Below are 17,714 nucleotides of genomic sequence, written 5' to 3' on the forward strand. Positions count from 1 at the left end.
ATGGCTAATCAAAAAGGTGATTTTGTCTTATTAAAACAGACAAAAACGCACGGACATAAGGTCATAGTGGTAGTGGCTCTGTTAGTCTCACAACTGCAGCACTGACATCCCACATTTCCCACAAACCTCAATGCTAGTTGCAAACAGGTTTTGGTGACATGCTCGAACTCTAGATGCTTGTTTGTTTGTTTCTTCGACACAGATGTAGTCAGTGGTTTGTAGAGCCATTAAAGCTGATTGTGGTCGGTTCCACCCGCTGTGCAGCATCTGCATCAGGTGCTAGCCGTCTCACACATTCACTGTCATTCATGTCAGAGTTGCGTCGAGTGAACGCTCACCTTGGATTACTTCTCAGAGGGCACACGAGTCAGTTATCAAACCATACGAACTTCACCACGGTGGCTTTGTCATCCTGTTAAGCTGCCGTTCCAGCTTAAGCACTGTTGAATGTCACCCTTCAGACCCGAGCTGAACAAACACAATTCAAACGCAACGGTGCAACCCTCTGCACATATTTAAATAGTTTAGGTTCAATTAAACATTGTAAAAGTGAAAAAAAAAATCAATTTTGGTCTATTTGGACTATTTGGAGTATTCTCCAGGAGAAATTCAAAAAGAGGTCATAATGAAATATTTAGTCGTGGGCGTTGGCTAAAAGCTCCATGCCATCTTGCACACTCTGAATATTTCAGCTCCCACCTCTCAGAAATCTGCTCAAGACCTTAGTGTACCCTAATTAAAGTAGTGTTTGTGTGTGTGTGTGTGTGTGTGTGTGTGTGTGTGTGTGTGTGTGTGTGTGTGTGTGTGTGTGTGTGTGTGTGTGTGTGTGTGTGTGTGTGTGTGTGTGTGTGTGTGTGTGTGTGTGTGTGTGTGTGTGTGTGTGTGTGTGTGTTACCTTTTCTATTCTTGTGAGGACCTTACAACACAATAATGTGAAACAAGTGTTTGAATTTAGGTGAGATTCAGTTGTTAGGATTGTAGTAAAAAGGTAATCAGAGTCATGGAAAATACTGGGAGATATCTTTATTCAACTGTCTGTGTTTTTGTGTGTGTGTGTGCGTGTGCGTGCGTGGGTGCGTGTGTGCGTGTGTGTGTCTGTCCTGAGCAGGACCAGGCGGGCAGAAAGCGGAGTGCCGATGTGTCAGTAAGGCCTCTGGACTCCACAGCAGAGCAGGTAACAGACCTTCCCTCTATATCTTTTCACTTCACTCTGTCTTCTTTTCACTTGTCATTAATTCTTCAGTTTTGACTCAGAGCAGGTTGATTTCATCTAGATAGCTTTGGTCAGTGAAAGCAACATTGTTGGGATGTTTTGATGTGTGAAGTGGGAGCGTGTGTGGAAATAACCTGTTAGGGGAATTTGATTTCTTTCTTCTTCTTTCTCTTTCTTCTTCCTCTGTTGCTTGTTTTATCTGTCAACACTGCTCAGGAAACACTAAATCTTTGTGTGTAGACATTTTATGTTTGCATTGTCTTAATGAAAGAAAAAAAGAGGTGCAGCTGAAGTGAAATGACATTTTGTTGAAGTTGATGGACAGAGTTTTGTTCCATTTTTTAAAGATTGGACACCGAGTATTTCACACTATACAGTAGACTGTATGACTTTGGGGTGCTGCGCAGTTTGCTGTGTGTGTCCGACCTCTGTTTAGAAGAGAGAACAGAAAGAGCGAGGGCAGATGAAGAGAAGGACTATAACTAACTAACTAAGACACAGGATAGAGGTGAAGGGGAAAGTACAATAAATCCTCCTGTGTGATTCATGCTGCACATACATTAAAGATGTTTAGCGAAAGACGGCGTGATTCATTCATGCTCCGGATGTCTGACACCCGTGGGTGAGCTCCATCATTTTGACGCTCTCAATCACAGAGATGGTGAAAGATTAGAGGTTTTAATTCAGTATTTGTGCGAGATCCCATTAAAGATGCAGAGACACAACAGTGAAATCCACCGCACTGCACCACCAGTGTCAGATTTTGACAAGCTTTTAGACCAATGCTTATCACAGCATGCCATCACTGTTGTTTTAAAGCCTCCCCTCTCCATCGTTTCCCCTCTCCTCTTCTCTCTGCTGATCCCAGCATGCCTCCCCTGTCCTTTCCTCACTTGATTCCTCCCCTCATCCCTCCCTCCATCGTTCACAGCGTGGAGCCTCTTTCATTTCTAGAATCTCTCTTTCAACTTGTCTCACAGTTTTTCTTTTAAAAATGTTACTATCTAATCTCAGTAGGGGTTTCAGACTTACAAATTCGCCAACCATGTCTCTTTTCGCTCTCACTGTTACTTCTCTGTTTTTGAAAACACTTTCACCGTTTCCCTTATGTACCTCTGAAAGTCCCTCATCCCTCTGCCCTCGTGTTGCTGTGATTCTGTGTATAATGAGAGCAGCCCTTGACTTTCGCTCCACAGTCTGTTGAGTCGTAAAATTAAAGAAATGGATACACAGATGGACACATTTTCAGTAACTCCTAATCCTTTTCTTCTCTAAATGTCTCTTGAATCTGGTAGAGTAGAGTTAACAATGATGTTCAATAATGCTGGTCAGCTACTGTAACTTACGTGTGTAATCCTCTTATTTTTGAATTCCGTTACTATTTAATTTGATATCTTGTTCGCTCATACACAGTAGCAGGGTGAGTCGGGCTTGAAATATGAATTAAGTGAATCTGAACTCTGTCAGACTTTCATGTGGTTAGTCATGCCAGGTTTGGCCTGTTGAGCCGTTTCACTTGTCAACACACTGTACATTATTCAGTAGTCCATCTACTGCCACTGCTCATGCAAGCATCTTGAACTGCTATCATAGATTTCCATGGACATTATATAAATGTTTATCAGCTTTAATACAGTGTGTTTCATGTGAGATGGAATTTATAGGATTTTATGTAGATTACCTTAAATATGAGATGGACACTGTTATCCCTCTAAATCCAGCCTGTAGGTATTTCTATTCAAGTCACCGTTAATCAGTATTGAATGGTGCAGTGCAAATGGCTGACATGGATTGTTTTGTAATATTGCTGTGGAAGTTGACCTTGCACTAGGAACGCTGATGTGGTAGAGCGGTTGGTGGAAGGTATGCTGAGTATTTCAGCTTCTGTGTGTGTCGCATATTGTCCTCTCATTCTCAAGAAAACATCATTAAACCTCTGGTGGTTTCCCGTCCATGGCAGCATTCATATACCTAACCTAACCTCGCCTAACCTCAAGAAGCCGCCTGTGTCACGGTGGCCCAACATTACTATGCTCTACTGGTTTCGGAGGAACTACAATGCGTTGTACTGGAGTGTGTGTGTGTGTGTGTCTGTTTTGGTGTCAACTTCCTGGATGTGCGAAAGTCTGCATGTGCTGGTACTGCTTCCCAGAGCGATAGTCTGGATTATGAACAACAGTAAAGTTTAATGTGTATATGTTCCGTTTATTTTTAAGTGCTAGCCTCAGCACAAACCAAACCAAAAGGCCTTCTGTGTCATTTTATATTCATCCTCACTGAGCTGTGTAGGCAAACCTGGAGCTCTGTCTGCATAAACTTCAAGTCATGTTATTACTAATGTACAGGAAACCCACCTCTCTCCTCCAGCCAATAAATAATGTCTATTTGGTTGTGTTTAAGAAGGTAAATTTAAAGATGTTTGATTCTTAAACCACAAGACCAGCTGCTGTCATACGTCCAAGCTTCAGTGCCACTGCCAGCACCGGACGTATTGCTGTTTTCTGATTGTTTTCACCTCTTGGTCTAATGTTTTTAGCTTTTCCCTTTACTGTGTGTGTTTTTGTGAAGCTTGATGGTTTTCATGCAACAGCTATGGCTTGTCTTGTCAATGTCTGCAGAGCCTGGGAGCCGTCATTTCGTAGCATGTAGCACAACATTCAATTGATTTGAACTGAAAGTGTTCAAATAGTTTTGTGCACACTGATTTTGACTTTGTTAATTCTATTTCTAAAGTAAATTATATATATATTTTTTTTATTATTATTAAATCCAATTAAAGATCATTACAAGAGGGATTTAAAACTATCAAAAAGATCACTCATATTAAAATAATGGGCATGTGGTGAAACTCTCATTATATGACCCAACATCTAAAAGTCTCAAATTGTGAACATTTCTAAACTTCTCAGTGTTAAAATTGGTTGTAGATGCAGATTAGAGTAACACTTAAGGCGCTGCACATGCACATTATGTCTTATAAAGGCACTCCCAGACTCTGTAAGTTTCTTTATGTGCTTTTCACGTGTGCTACGTAGAGAGCCGTGGCTCAGAGTAAGACCCAGCACTCCCAGCCTCAGCCTCTGGCCCAGCATCAGCAGCCCTCAGCGGGTCGAAGATCCCACCGCACCCTGCCCAAGGACCAAACCCAGCTCCTGTCGCTGCAGCACGACCACAGGCACAGGGAGAGGGAGAGGGAGAGAGAGAGGCAGAGGCAGAGGGACAAGTCTGTGGCAGCTGTCCAGAAGCTAACGGTTAATAGTGGGAGCTCACCTTCTACCGCTGCTACTGTTGCTGCTGCTGTTGCTGCTTCCTCGCCCAGTCGCCCTGCCAACAGCCAGCGCTCAGTGGTAAAGAAGCCCGCCCTTCCACAGCCATGTAGCAACTTTTATCGCTCCGACATCCCACTCTGTCACTGTCCGTCTGTCCCTCCTCCCACAAAGCTATGTTTGGCAGTTTTAATGTGTTTAGTCCCCTTTCCCCCTCTTTCACCTTCCCATCCTTTTTTCTTAGCTGGGTCGTCCCTGTCATCCTTATCTCCGTTAATAGACTTGTTTCATCTAAAGGTCATAAAAGTCTTGGAGAAAGTAAGCAAAATGTTTGGCAGACACAGTTCAAACACATAGGCCAAGGAGCGAGTAAGGTCAGAGAGTCTGTTAGCAGAGACTTTTTTTTACCTGATGTGACATCTCAGGAGTTCAACTGAAACATGTAGGTTTGGCCGTAAGTTTGTAACAATTTCACCAGCTGCATGCTTTTTTTTTCCCATGCTATATTTTGCATAATTTGCCACCCTACAGAAAAATTAACTGTTTTTGTGTAGGGTGGCAACATGTGGTTTATACCTTCTATACTTAGATCAACTATACCACACAGACAAATATGAACAGGAAACAGACGTGAGAAGAAATGTCATTTGAAAAATCATTTCCCCTCTAACTTGTCAAAAGAGAAGTTTAAGACGCTTTTAGATGTGAACAAAACTTCAGACTTTTGATGCTGCAAAACAGCTGCAATCTTCAGTGCATCCCGAAGTACAGTTAAGAAAAACACTGAGCTGTGATGTTGGTTTATGTGTCAGTGACAGATGAGTGGCACTCTTTTCATGTTGGGGTCAGCATGTACTGTACGTATAAAACTACTTTGCAATGGTCTTAAGATTCAATATAGTTTCATTATAGTATTGTATACATGGCATATCTGCCTACACACACACACACACACACACACAAATCAGTCAGTCTTATGTGTGTTTTTTGTTTTAGATGGACCTCCAAGAAGCAAACTTTGCTAGGCTGCTTTTTCCTGTCGGTCTACCCAGCCAGCTGCACTCAAGGCTGGGCTCTGGGAGCAGCTCTAGTCCTTGTACCCCAGCCATGCAGAGAGCTCACCTCAACCAGGTATACACAATCACATCTTCACTCCTCATCCTACATTGAACATTGCATCCTGATGTCCTTTTGTTTGCACAATCAATGTATTCATATATTTTAATGGTAACTATGCAAGTCCGGGTCGCTTTTCTGCTTTTTTGCTAACCCTCCTCCTGGCCATGTGCATTTGTTTACAACGAAGCCGGCAAGACAGCAGTCAATAGAGTGGTGGATAATGTTATATATCATATACTATGTTACGCTGTGTATATTTGTGTAGTTTAATCTGTCATAAACAAGAGATTACGGGTTACGGGGTGCATTTGTGTCGAGAGCTGGGACACCGAGTTGGAGGCTCTGATCTTGCAAAGTTGTTTTTTAGCCAAAAGATGCTACGTGGAAGGCAGAGAGCCTCCGTTCTCCCTGTAACAAGTTACAAGTCATTTATTAAACCTTCATATTTACTGCAAAGCTGTTTAATGTAGGTAAATGTAGCATAGTGAAGCAAAACAATCCTGCATAGTTCCTCTTTAAGGGCTTTTTCCATCTACATCTATTTCATTCTTTTATATTCCCCACTTGAGTGAGAAGGTTTTTCCCCGCTGTTCCATTTTTGGGCACGTTTCCATTTTCTCTTTTACTATTTCCACTCAGAAATACTCCAGACTCATCTTTCCTGGGATCGTAGTTCTTTTGGTGATGTGGCAAAAAGTGTTAATGTATCAATGCAATTCATCAATGGTTTTTATTTATCCAGAATGCCAATCTGCGCTCCAGTCGAGATGTCCCTCACAGCAGCTCTATGTCAGACATGGCCATCTCCCCGTTGTCTCTATTTTCCCCCGTGTCCCCGACTGATGATGTCTTCTGGGATTCTACACCACCTAAAGTGAGTACCAGCTGTCCCTTTAGCTCCTGCATAACACATTTAGATAACAGGCCAGCAGGTTAGGTGACTGAACGCTGTGTGTTACTGTTTTGTTATCCTGGTTGCCACTGACAGGGGAACTTGTTGTTATTGTCATGCCAGTCACAGGATGTAGCCAGCATCACACGAGGTTGGCATGATGTGTTTGTCTGTGTTAAACATCCTGTATTCTGGTCATGCCGAGCTCAGGAAGTGCTGCGCACAGCAAAACGTTGGCACATTGTTGATCTGTGTTTATATTTTGGGCTTTTCGTGCATGTGTGTGTGTGTGTGTGTGTTGCCTCAAGGCTCATTATGAAGAGCCTGTAAGTTACAGAGAGAGAGATAGTTTCTATCTCTCTGATAATCATAAACACTCCTCCACACACACTCCAAAATACATCAGTCACTTTCTCTCTCCCTCTAATGTCACTGCTCCCCCACTGGATGTTTTACTGAGAGAATATGCTGTAAGGTGTATTTACTGACTGAACACCATATGGAGTTGATAGAACAACTAATAACTGCTACAGAGAGGGGAGGGGAGCCCAGTAAAGCTGTCCGTTTGCTATGTTGTTGAGCTAACAGGAGGCCATATGGAGTCCATATCGCAGTTAATAACTCACTGCTCTCTCCTGTGACTGCACTGATGTGACTGCAAGCTAAGACACTGGAGTTGACAGTAGTGTTATTACCGTGCTGCGCTGAAGCCATGCATTTTCTTGTGCTGAGGCTTTGTTGATTTTGTTTTGTAATCCTCATCAAGCACCGATTGTAGAAACAACCCCACGAGCTCGGTGTGTGCTGCAACAGAAGACAGGAAATGACAGACGCTAAGCTGGGCATTTTGAGTGTGTGTACGTGTGTGTGTGTGTGTGTGTGTGTGTGTGTGTGTGTGTGTGTGTGTGTGTGTGTGTGTGTGTGTGTGTGTGTGTGTGTGTGTGTGTGTGTGTGTGTGTGTGTGTGTGTGTGTGTGTGTGTGTGTGTGTGTGTGTGTGTGTGTGTGTGTGTGTGTGTGTGTGTGTGTGTGTGTGTGTGTGTGTGCTAGTTCAGGGGAGCCAGATGCAGGATGTGGGCAACTTGTCAGAGGGTGATAGGTATTCCCACGTCTGTCTTCCTGCTCGGTTGGGTGTGTCTTCCTCTCTGAAACTGGGTCATATGACCCAGGAGATGACAGGTTGAAAGGTCACCAGCTGGTTGGTTAGTTTGAGAAGAATCAGATGTTGGAAATAAAAAAAAAGAGAGAAAAAAACCCACTTTAAACAAAGCAGTACTTTGCAGCGCTTACAATGACTGATATATTGCAGTATGGATTTCACAATGCTGTGGTTGCCATATCATGAAGAAGAAGGTTGAGAAATCTCACTGACTCAGATGATGTTTCCCACACCATATGGAAGATTTGGACATGGTTTTAGGGCACTTAAAAGATCAACCCAGAAAATGTTCAAAAATACTTTTAGCCAAATGGTCTCATTAGATTCCCAGTAATAAATATATCCTGATGTGTTATTAAAGATTTTATTGCACTTAGCTCCACAGCTTCTCAGGCACTGTAGAACTTGTTGAACATGAAGGTTTCATAACTGCAGAAAGCTCCCTATAATTAGCCGAGACCCTGCTGGGCTGGGCATGAAATCCTTGTAAAGAGCTCTTTTCAAACCTATGAAAACTATAACAAGCACTGACGACCACCAGGAGACTGCCATCTTTGTCTGGTCATTCAACCACGTGTTTTTTTATGGAGTCTAATGAATTGATTGTTCCTTCTGCCCTCCAGGTCCCAGAGCGCACTACCTCCAAGTTTTACTGTAGAGAGCTGGTGATGGGACACAAGAGGGCCGCTTCAAGGTATAGCACTGCACACATACACAATGCATAGGGACAAAGGTGTGTAGGTTGCTTTATGTTTTGCCTGTCTATCATCTGTGTATCATGAACAAAGCTCGATGTATAAAGCAGCTCGTAATGAACAAATGAACAATGAAGTGAAAGTTTCTCTTAAAGAATTCAGTAAGTGGCACTTTATCACTCAGCTGTGCAGTTCACCTCAGCTCTGTGAAGTTTTTAGTGTCTTTTTATTGCTTTAGCTTCCTGGCTTAAAACTTAACTCTTGACTCAACACTGATAAACCCACTGTACACTACCTGTTCAGCACCAAATCACAAATAAACAAAGTTATTAACTACCTAATGACTGAAGTGGAGAAATCAGCAGTTAGAGAACCAGATGCTGTTCATGTTTCTCCTCTGTGTAAATGGACATTATCAGAAGAGCTGGATAAATGGAGCGTAATGGAGTCTTTATTGGAGTTTGACAGCAAGTAGTTTCACTAACAACACTGTTGAGTTTATCAGTACATTCAAATAAACCTCATTGCACCCCTGTAGTTTTACATCTTCTACCAGTTGGTCTATTAATAACACATTATTTGCTCTGGCTCACACTCTGTGTTTTATACACTGAACTTAAAACAGAGTTACAGCGAGGGGCTCCTTGACTTTGGGAGCACCTACAAGCTCCAAGTTAATTCAAACTAAGCATCCGCATCAGCTGAGCTGGTAGCCTAAAGCTGTAATTATGAAGGCATAGTTTAGCATCATTAAAACATAAGTCATCTGTCTGTGCTTAAACTGGAAACAAGAGATCCTAAAACAGCATCAGCATTTATTATCTCTGGTATGTAACCATGCTGGGAGCAGAGTGATTCCCTCAGCTCGAGTGAACCTTAGTTATTGTAAGGATTTATCTCACACTGTAACTCAGTGCTCTGCCATATACCATTAGAGAACAATTGGACATGGGTAAATCAGATTAGTTTAGCTCAGATGATTTCTTCTGATTAGATGAAACTAATGGTGAGGAAATTGGGTCATTGTGCAGTGAAGGCAGCGTGAAGAATGAATTTACGATCAGAGTGTATACAAGTCTCGATTTACTTCCCTTACTGTACTGTACCTCTTTTCTTGTTTCTTCCACTCCACCTGTGTCACTCTGTGTTCACGTGTGTGCGTGTGTCTCTCTCTCCATCTAGTGGCAGTCCAGTGTCTCTGGCAGATAAAAGCGGAAGGTCTGTGCCTCACGGATGCTCCTCTACCAGCAGCAACCACCCAGGTCAGTGCAGCCTGAACTTCACCTTTCTATGCTTAGTCACACCACGCCGGTGTATGAACTGCTGTTTTTTTGTTTGTTTTTTAAGTATATTTTTTTTGGTTTTTCACGTCTTTATTAGTTAGAACAGTTGAGAGAGACAGGAAATGGGGAGGCAGAGAGAGGGGGAATGATACGCAAAGGGCTGCCCGATGCAGGATTCTAACCAGGGCCGCCTGCAGCAAGGACTGTAGCCTCTGAACTGCTGTTTTAATGGTAAACCACATCTCCAAAACAGTACAGGGTCATCTCAGGTCAGAGAGATAAAGTGGGTAGATGTTTGACCGTTGTTCCACATCGTTAATGGGCTGGCTCCCAAGACTTATCTCTCTGTTCAGGTTCCTGCATGACAAGATTGAAAGATCTACATTAACTCCTAATTTGCACTAATGATGGTAGCTGTATTTTATATAGATTCAAGAGCTTTATTGTCATTGTACAGTCACCTGGACTAAATTTTTAAAAGCAACGCCATAAGGTGCACATAAAGGGAATTAAATAGATTAAAAGAAAAACAGCAGAATATACAAAACCAAAATAAATACAAAAAACCTATGTTTAAATATTATTTGTTGGAATAAATAAATATAATATAGTCTAACCTTCTACATTAAAAAAAAGTCAGAATTGTAAATGTTATGGCTTATTTGGCTATAGAGTTGGTTTATTTTCCTTTAGATAAAGCTAATGGGACCACTACTACTGCTGTTGCTACAGTAGTTTCATCCAGCTCACACTTTGTTTTTTCTCATGCGTCGTCATGGGTTTGAACTTAACCGTTAAGTCACTGGTTTCGGGTTTAGTCCACACACCCCACGCCCTAAACAACATCCTCGTAAACACATAGTGTCACTGTCACACCAACCTCACCATGAGCTTCACACACTTCCTCTAAAGAAGCAAGAGCAGAGGGGGATGCGTTCAAAGCTTGTCCTCTCTACCTGTGTGTCTAGAGAGGAAAAATCTCATCTCTTTCAAAAGCTCTTCCCTCTGCGGCCTCTGTGTGTGGCAGCAAGAACGACGCTTCAATCTGTACCCACTGGGAGAGGTGGAGAGAAGAGAGGAGGATGGGGGGAGAATATGTTTTCAAAGTTGCCCTCTGTGTGTGGTTGGGAGGGAACTACTTTTGATGCCTCCTACTCAGCTGCTCGGCTGCTGGCCTCAGTCATCTTTGTTCGGTGCTACAGATCAGAGATTCTCCAAGAGACGCAGAAAGCTTTACTGTGGTGAAAAAAAAAAGCCTTTTATCAGCTTTTTCCGCAACTGAGTAAAAGCTATTTGTGGCATTAATAATGTACAAATTGATTTACTTTGTGAGGGAGAGGTGAAGGGATTGATACCTTCTCTCTGGAGCGCTGCTGGTCCTAGAGTTCATCAACTTTTACACCGTGTTTTCCCATAAAAGTCCATTAGATTTGTGTGACAAAGATGTTTCCTCTTGATCTCATCTTCTCACACTCTTCCGCTGCCTGAAACTCCAGGTATGTGGTGGAGAAACTTTCACCTTTTCCAGAATTGTGGCACATTTGTCTACTCAACGATGCTAAAGCCAGCATGCTCGCACCAACAGACCATAATGAGAAGGCTAAACTAACCCATTAATGTGAGTCAGTCTGCTGGGAGAACCTAGTGTGCAGGAGCTCGGGCTCAATTGTACTAAACGCTGAGCTGAGGATCCTGCCCGTAGATTGGAGGATGAAGTGCAGTCTGGAGCCGACTGACTCATCCACAGACCTGTTAGCAAACTGCCTGGGATCCATAAGCTCTGCTTTCGGCTGGCCACTTTAATGTAACTCCACAATGATGGTTTAGGGCTTTAAATTAATCTAAACTACACAATGTGTGATCCCTGTAGAGGCCAGGCTGTCATTTTGGATCATTGCTTTGTTTGATCTTCTTAATAATACCTCTCACCACTGATTGTATTGGGCGGGCCACACTGCTCTGTGTTTTTCTTAAGATCACACAGGTGCTATTTGTGTATTAGTCGGTTTATGAATGTTTGTTCACTGCATAACTGCTAGTAATGTTAGCGTGTGCTTATCTGTGTGCTGTAGGTTACTTCAAGCTGGAGAGTCCTCTCCTACAGCACCGTCTGCAGCAGTACAGAAACACACAAGACAACATAACCGGCGGACATACACAGGTAAGTTAAGAGTCAGTCTCCTGGAAACGTGTCGTTCTGCAAAACATTGTTCAAAAGTAGATCAGACTCTGACACGTGTGTGAGCAGAATATCCAAAGACTCTTGAACAGGAAATGAATCTTGTTTTGAAGCCGTGCAGGCAGCAACACTGACCTTGCCTGGCAATGAGCAATTCTTAAGAAGCACATGCCTTTTCTTTTTCTTTATTTTGTCCTTCTTCTGCATTTTCTGTGATTTTCTGACTCATGTCACCTTATTTTCCTCATCTCCACCACTCAGGGCGTCAAATCTGCTCTCACCCGGTTTAACAAAGCCACAGAATACTCCTCCTCCAGTGATGAGATCGGTAGCAGCGATGACGAGGAGAGGAACAGGTGAGAGCTCCAGCCTCAGTACTAAAGTTTCATTGTGACTGTTGTAAAAAACCTTCCTGGTGTGGAAAACACCAGACACTTCAGCCGAGCTTCCCTTTTAACCCAAGAAAGGGACAATGAAGTCTTTCAGACAAACAACTGAGCACAACTGAGTTCCACAAAGTGGAACATGATATGTTGTGAGGATGTGACAAAGCGATTGTGAAACCTATTTTTAACAAGTGAAAACAGCATGTGAGTCCCCTCTCTTCCTTAGAGTTTTGCTGCATCTATTGTGAAAGTTTCCTCTGACGACAGAGCTGAATGATACACACAAATAATCATGTTCAAATTATTTTTTGACAGATTTTAGTGAGAAAGGTCCTCCAGCAATTTGGGTGTTACACTGGGCCATATCGCCGTTCATTGTTTGGCCTTACGACCACTAAACGAAAGTTGAACCCACAATAGTTTGACAGATGGGCAAGATCTTGAAATGTTTAGGATTTGTTGAATCATCTTAAACCTTGGAGGTCAAGCTTTGCCACTGGTCTATAGAATAGAATAGCTACTTTATTGTCATTCAAAAATACACAGTGTGCATAGAACGAAATTTCGTTTCACTGACTCTTGATATATGTGTATATATATATAAATAAAATTAAAAAAAATTAAATTAAATTAAAAAACGATGATGTACATTCTTGTAATTTTGAGATGAAGCAAATTGTTTCATTTCTATGATACAATGTATTTGTGTCCAAAGGTCAAGGGGCACCATGTTTATGATTTTTGACATTATTATTACTCTTATGGTTCTACATTCAATTCCAGGAATTTAATTTGCCTTGGGGTTTTTTTGTTTGTTTGTTTTTTTTTGCCTTTGGTCCTGAGGTTATTGATAACCCTAACCTGAAAACTTGCAACACCTTAAGTCAGACTCATTACCTTACCTGTCCATGTACTTCAAGGTCTGGCCTGTCCAATGGAAAAGGGAAATACTTCAGAGGAATACCTGATGGCATCGTACTGCAGCCTCACCACAATCTTAATCAGGTACGCACACAAACACACACTCACACACACACACACATAAACACACAAGCCCACTACCCAGTTCCCATCCACCTATCAGCATGTCTAAAAGTTATAATGTCCATGCCTACACTACACAGATGAGGATTTCCCATGTTGCTGGATTCATTTTCTCTGTTGACAATAAATAATTTAAGATCTTCCAGGACCATCTGAACCATCAAAGACAGAATCAGAAGAGAAACTGTCACTCAGGCACCCTCACTCACGACTTTGTATGTGTGTTTGTGTGGTGCAGTTCTCTGGGATGGGTTCAGATGATACATACTTGCTGCCAGACCTTCTGCAGAAAACCTCTTCCTCTAGTCCTACCCATAATGCACTGGGGCAACTGCAGCAAACACGTGAACTCAGCTACTCGCAGTCGCCCACGGCCCCTCGATGCCCCACACACCAGGATCTACACGAGAGTATGGTAAGAATAACGTTCAGTCAGACAGACACAAGTAGACCGACTGACTTGCAGGAGCAGACACACACACATGCACACACACATTTTTAAAGTAATTTATATTATACTTTATTCCTCCTTATCATTCACTTCTCACAGCTGTAGAGTGTGTGATCAGAAATAATATTATTTCATCAACGCATTCACTTCAACAACTCCCTTCTACAGAGTTATTGATTCTCCCATTGACATAATCAGAAACTGAAGCAGTCTGCCAGTGAAGACGTATTAGTAACTCAAATCAATATGTTTTCAAGTTTGTCTTGACCTCATCGATTTATTTTGGAGAGATTGGACAAATCTCATCATGCAAGTGAATAAATATTTGAAAACTGTCTAAGGCTGTCGTTCATGTTTGAGGAAATAATTCTGACCAGTTGCACTAGTTATGTTTTTCCACTAGAGGGAGGCGGTGGCACAGTTGAGGTACACTGTTATCAGCATGTGTGTGTCTTTTAGTGTAACTGAAGACGTACTGTAGTGATATCAGTCATGGGTTTCCCAATAATGCTTGGTTACAATAATGCAAAAAATGTTTTGATGCAGTCGTTTTAGAGTGAAGTACAATAATAAAGGTGCTATGAATAGTATTAATTTTAGTTTTTGCTTTTTTTTGCATAAACACCAAACAATAAAAAGTAGTGTGGAATAAATGTGCGTGTTGTTGTTGTTCCCATCAGGCTGTCAGCAGTCCTACTGGTAAAAACACCTCAACGTCCTCCTCTTCCTCCTTTCTGTCCTTCATTGATCCAAGACTGATCCCCATATCATCGCCACCACAGAGCCCCAGTGAGTGCAGTCACACACGCCTGCACACTATACACTTGTACATGCAATAAACAAACATACAGCACTGCATTCATGCTTACATATTCTTATGAGGTCGCCATGAGAGATACCAATTATTTGTCTTCTCGTTCTTGTGTAGCTGGCATTAAGGGTGAGCCAATCAAGAGAGAGAACCACAGGAAAGGCTCTGTGGTGAATGTGAACCCGACCAACATTCGACCACAAAGCGACACCCCAGAGATCCGCAAGTACAAGAAGAAGTTCAACACCGAGGTTCTCTGTGCTGGACTATGGGGTTTGTGCTTTTGGCATCACTGGTCAATGTCCGGTTTTGTGCAGACTTTCTATACTGTATTGGTTATATTTGAATTTACAGAGGACGTGTGGTTCAACATGTGGCTGGTGGGTGAGAGGTTTGACTATGTTTTGCTCTGTAGGTGTGAATCTGTTGGTGGGGACAGAGAACGGTCTGTGGCTGCTGGACAGAAGTGGTCAGGGGAAAGTCTACTCCCTCATCAGCAGACGGAGGTTTCAGCAGATGGACGTCCTGGAGGGACTCAATGTACTCATCACTATATCAGGTAAATAATATGTAGGTTAATGTGCACATGCACCGATAAGTCAGCTACTGAGCCTTCAGACATAAAGTGTAGAACTGTAGAACACAGATACAGAGATACCAAGTTTTATTGGATGTAAATACTAATAGTACTGTATAATTTACTGTACTGTATACAGAAACAGACAAGTGTCTAGGGGTGTCCTCGACTAAGAATTTTCATAGTTGAATCTGATTCATCTTGTTTATGTATGTTTATGTTTCTGTTATCTTTTTCTGCTCCGAATAAAAGAGCTAAAACAACTGGCTAAACAAATGTAATTCTTCAGTTGGCATAAGATAAGCGCCCCGGTGCTCGAGCACTCACTGTGATGTTTGTGTCAAAATAGGCTCGCCTATATTATAATAAAACAAAGAAATTCTATGTAAAATCAGATAAAATCGACGATGAGGTTAATAGTGGAATCAGACCTCTCCGAATCAAATCATTGAATAGTCGATTATTCAAGGTCACCCCTAGTCTATATAAATCTAAGCTGCCTGAAATCTCAGACCAAATGTGTGAATCTGGATAAAGAAAATTAGAAATTTCTTTAAGCAAATCAAATTAATCTATTTTCATAATATGAGAGTTTAAAGTCAGATCACAAACTTGCTTGTAAGGAAAATGCCTTGCTGTGTGTAGTTGCATGGATGTTAGGTAGAGTGTGAAAGTGTAATCTTTCCTTGATCAGTACAAATTGATAAATCATGTTTTTTTGTTTCAGTTTTATTAGCACATACTTCAGCACAATTACTACCCAGAAATGAATATAATCTAAACAGTACTGACCTGCATCCATCCCTTTAACTGTCCCTATCTGTTTATTAGGTAAAAAGAACAAACTTCGCCTCTACTACCTGTCCTGGTTGAGGAATAAAATCCTCCATAACGACCCAGAGGTGGAGAAGAGACAGGGCTGGACATCAGTAGGTGACCTAGAGGGATGTGCGCACTATAAAGTTGGTAAGTCTACACTGAGTGCTTATTTTAAGCCACTATTTTTCAATGACACACACTGGAAAGTAGCAAACACAGATAATGTTTCAGAGATTGCAGAGTTCTCAAGCACAGATTTGTCAGAGTCTCTTTGTCCATCTTGTTTTTCAGTGCGTTACGAAAAGATAAAGTTCTTGGTGATTGCTTTGAAGAATGCTGTGGAAGTGTACGCCTGGGCCCCGAAACCCTACCACAAATTCATGGCCTTCAAGGTTAGTAATACTGTATTTAATAATAAGCTAATGTACTTGAGTTATGTGTGTAAAATCATTAAATTAGCAGCTCTTAACCCTAGAAATCATGTAAACCAGATATGAATAATATGAATACAGTGATTCAGTGGTGAGCAAAACCTACCAATCAGAATCTTAGAAAAAAAAAGGAATTAGTTATTAGCCTGATTTTCTCCGTCACATCCTTGATTATTATCTCTGAAGTGGTTTAACCTCCACTCACAGTTTACCAGTGCTGTCCTCTGTCATCCTCACCACATCATATCTAGGACAAAAGAGATACATTTTCTGATAGACAAGAAAATCTAATAGGGTCATTTCCACAAGCGCACACACAGACATGACACATCCAGGTTATGAGAGCCATACACACAGATTCTCAGCAGAGCGGTGCTCCATTTCTTTATGTCCTTTGTGGCCTGAGCCACTTTTCCCACACAACAGAGTTTAACCCTCTCTGCTCAGAAACGCCCCAAAATACACCTGATTATCTTGTTCTGAGTTAATCTGAGCGTCACTATCTTAGGATGCCTATTTTTATGCAACTGCTCCTCAAACCATCAAAGTCATTGCTGATTAACTATTAACAGAGCAGTCCTAGTTTGATTATTACATGTAACATTATGTGTCTGTTCTTGTGTCTGTGTCTGTCCAGTCGTTCAGGTCCCTGCCTCAAAGACCGCTGTCTGTTGACCTGACAGTGGAGGAAGGTCAAAGGTTAAAGGTCATTTACGGCTCCTTATCCGGTTTCCACGCCATTGATGTTGACTCTGGGACACCATACGACCTCTACCTGCCTACACATGTAAGACTCTCATTGGTATACTCTGCTGTAGTCTCACCGAACCTGTTTGTTTTAGGTTTTATGGCAGCACTGGAAATAGTCTGAAATATTTGGTAACCCTTTAATTTACAGGCCGTTAATTACATGACATACCAATAAATTCAGTCATAATGTCAGCCTAGAAATAACTGTCAATTTCATAGTAATGTCGAGAAATATATCCAAGAAATAACGATTGATTGCATAGAAATAGCCCAGAAATAATTGATTGTAACTGACAATTGCAAAGACTTACTGAAGAAAAAGTCTGGCTTTTCCCCAAAAAATTCAAAGCATGACAAGCATGTGTAATCTTTTGCCTTTACAAAAAACATGACATTACTATGAAATTGGCCGTTATTTCTAGGCTATTTCTTGACATTATCATGTAATTAGTGACCTCTAAATTAAAGGGTTAATGAATATTTATAATCAAAACTATAATAATACTTTAACTTCAGCTACCTCACCTACCAGCATGATGCTGGTTTTACTGGCCCTGTCTGGATGCCTGTAATTTGGGGTGCACATGAGAGTGTTTTAGTGTCCCAGGCATCATGCCACTGTTGGTATGATATGATGGTAT

The 17,714-nt window shown here is 41.6% G+C and overlaps 1 protein-coding gene across 3 annotated transcripts in view; it reads left to right on the forward strand.

Annotated features, from left to right (window-relative positions):
* The window catches only part of LOC310993003 (mitogen-activated protein kinase kinase kinase kinase 4), a 62,744-nt gene that overhangs the window by 39,181 nt on the left and 5,849 nt on the right, over positions 1–17,714 (forward strand). For 2 of the 3 annotated variants that reach the window (XM_083981229.1, XM_083981230.1), the window contains exons 15-30: positions 1,109–1,174; positions 4,249–4,560; positions 5,476–5,610; positions 6,341–6,472; positions 8,271–8,341; positions 9,525–9,604; positions 11,698–11,786; positions 12,066–12,160; positions 13,111–13,195; positions 13,473–13,649; positions 14,366–14,474; positions 14,614–14,769; positions 14,912–15,055; positions 15,905–16,039; positions 16,184–16,284; positions 16,961–17,110. In XM_083981229.1, coding sequence (XP_083837355.1) covers positions 1,109–1,174; positions 4,249–4,560; positions 5,476–5,610; positions 6,341–6,472; positions 8,271–8,341; positions 9,525–9,604; positions 11,698–11,786; positions 12,066–12,160; positions 13,111–13,195; positions 13,473–13,649; positions 14,366–14,474; positions 14,614–14,769; positions 14,912–15,055; positions 15,905–16,039; positions 16,184–16,284; positions 16,961–17,110 — 2,037 coding nt within the window. The remainder of the gene's footprint in view (positions 1–1,108; positions 1,175–4,248; positions 4,561–5,475; positions 5,611–6,340; positions 6,473–8,270; positions 8,342–9,524; positions 9,605–11,697; positions 11,787–12,065; positions 12,161–13,110; positions 13,196–13,472; positions 13,650–14,365; positions 14,475–14,613; positions 14,770–14,911; positions 15,056–15,904; positions 16,040–16,183; positions 16,285–16,960; positions 17,111–17,714) is intronic. The other variant, XM_083981231.1, reaches the window with a different exon arrangement.

This window comes from Trachurus trachurus, assembly GCF_905171665.1.
Source record: "Trachurus trachurus genome assembly, chromosome: 10".
NCBI classification, from domain to species: domain Eukaryota; kingdom Metazoa; phylum Chordata; class Actinopteri; order Carangiformes; family Carangidae; genus Trachurus; species Trachurus trachurus.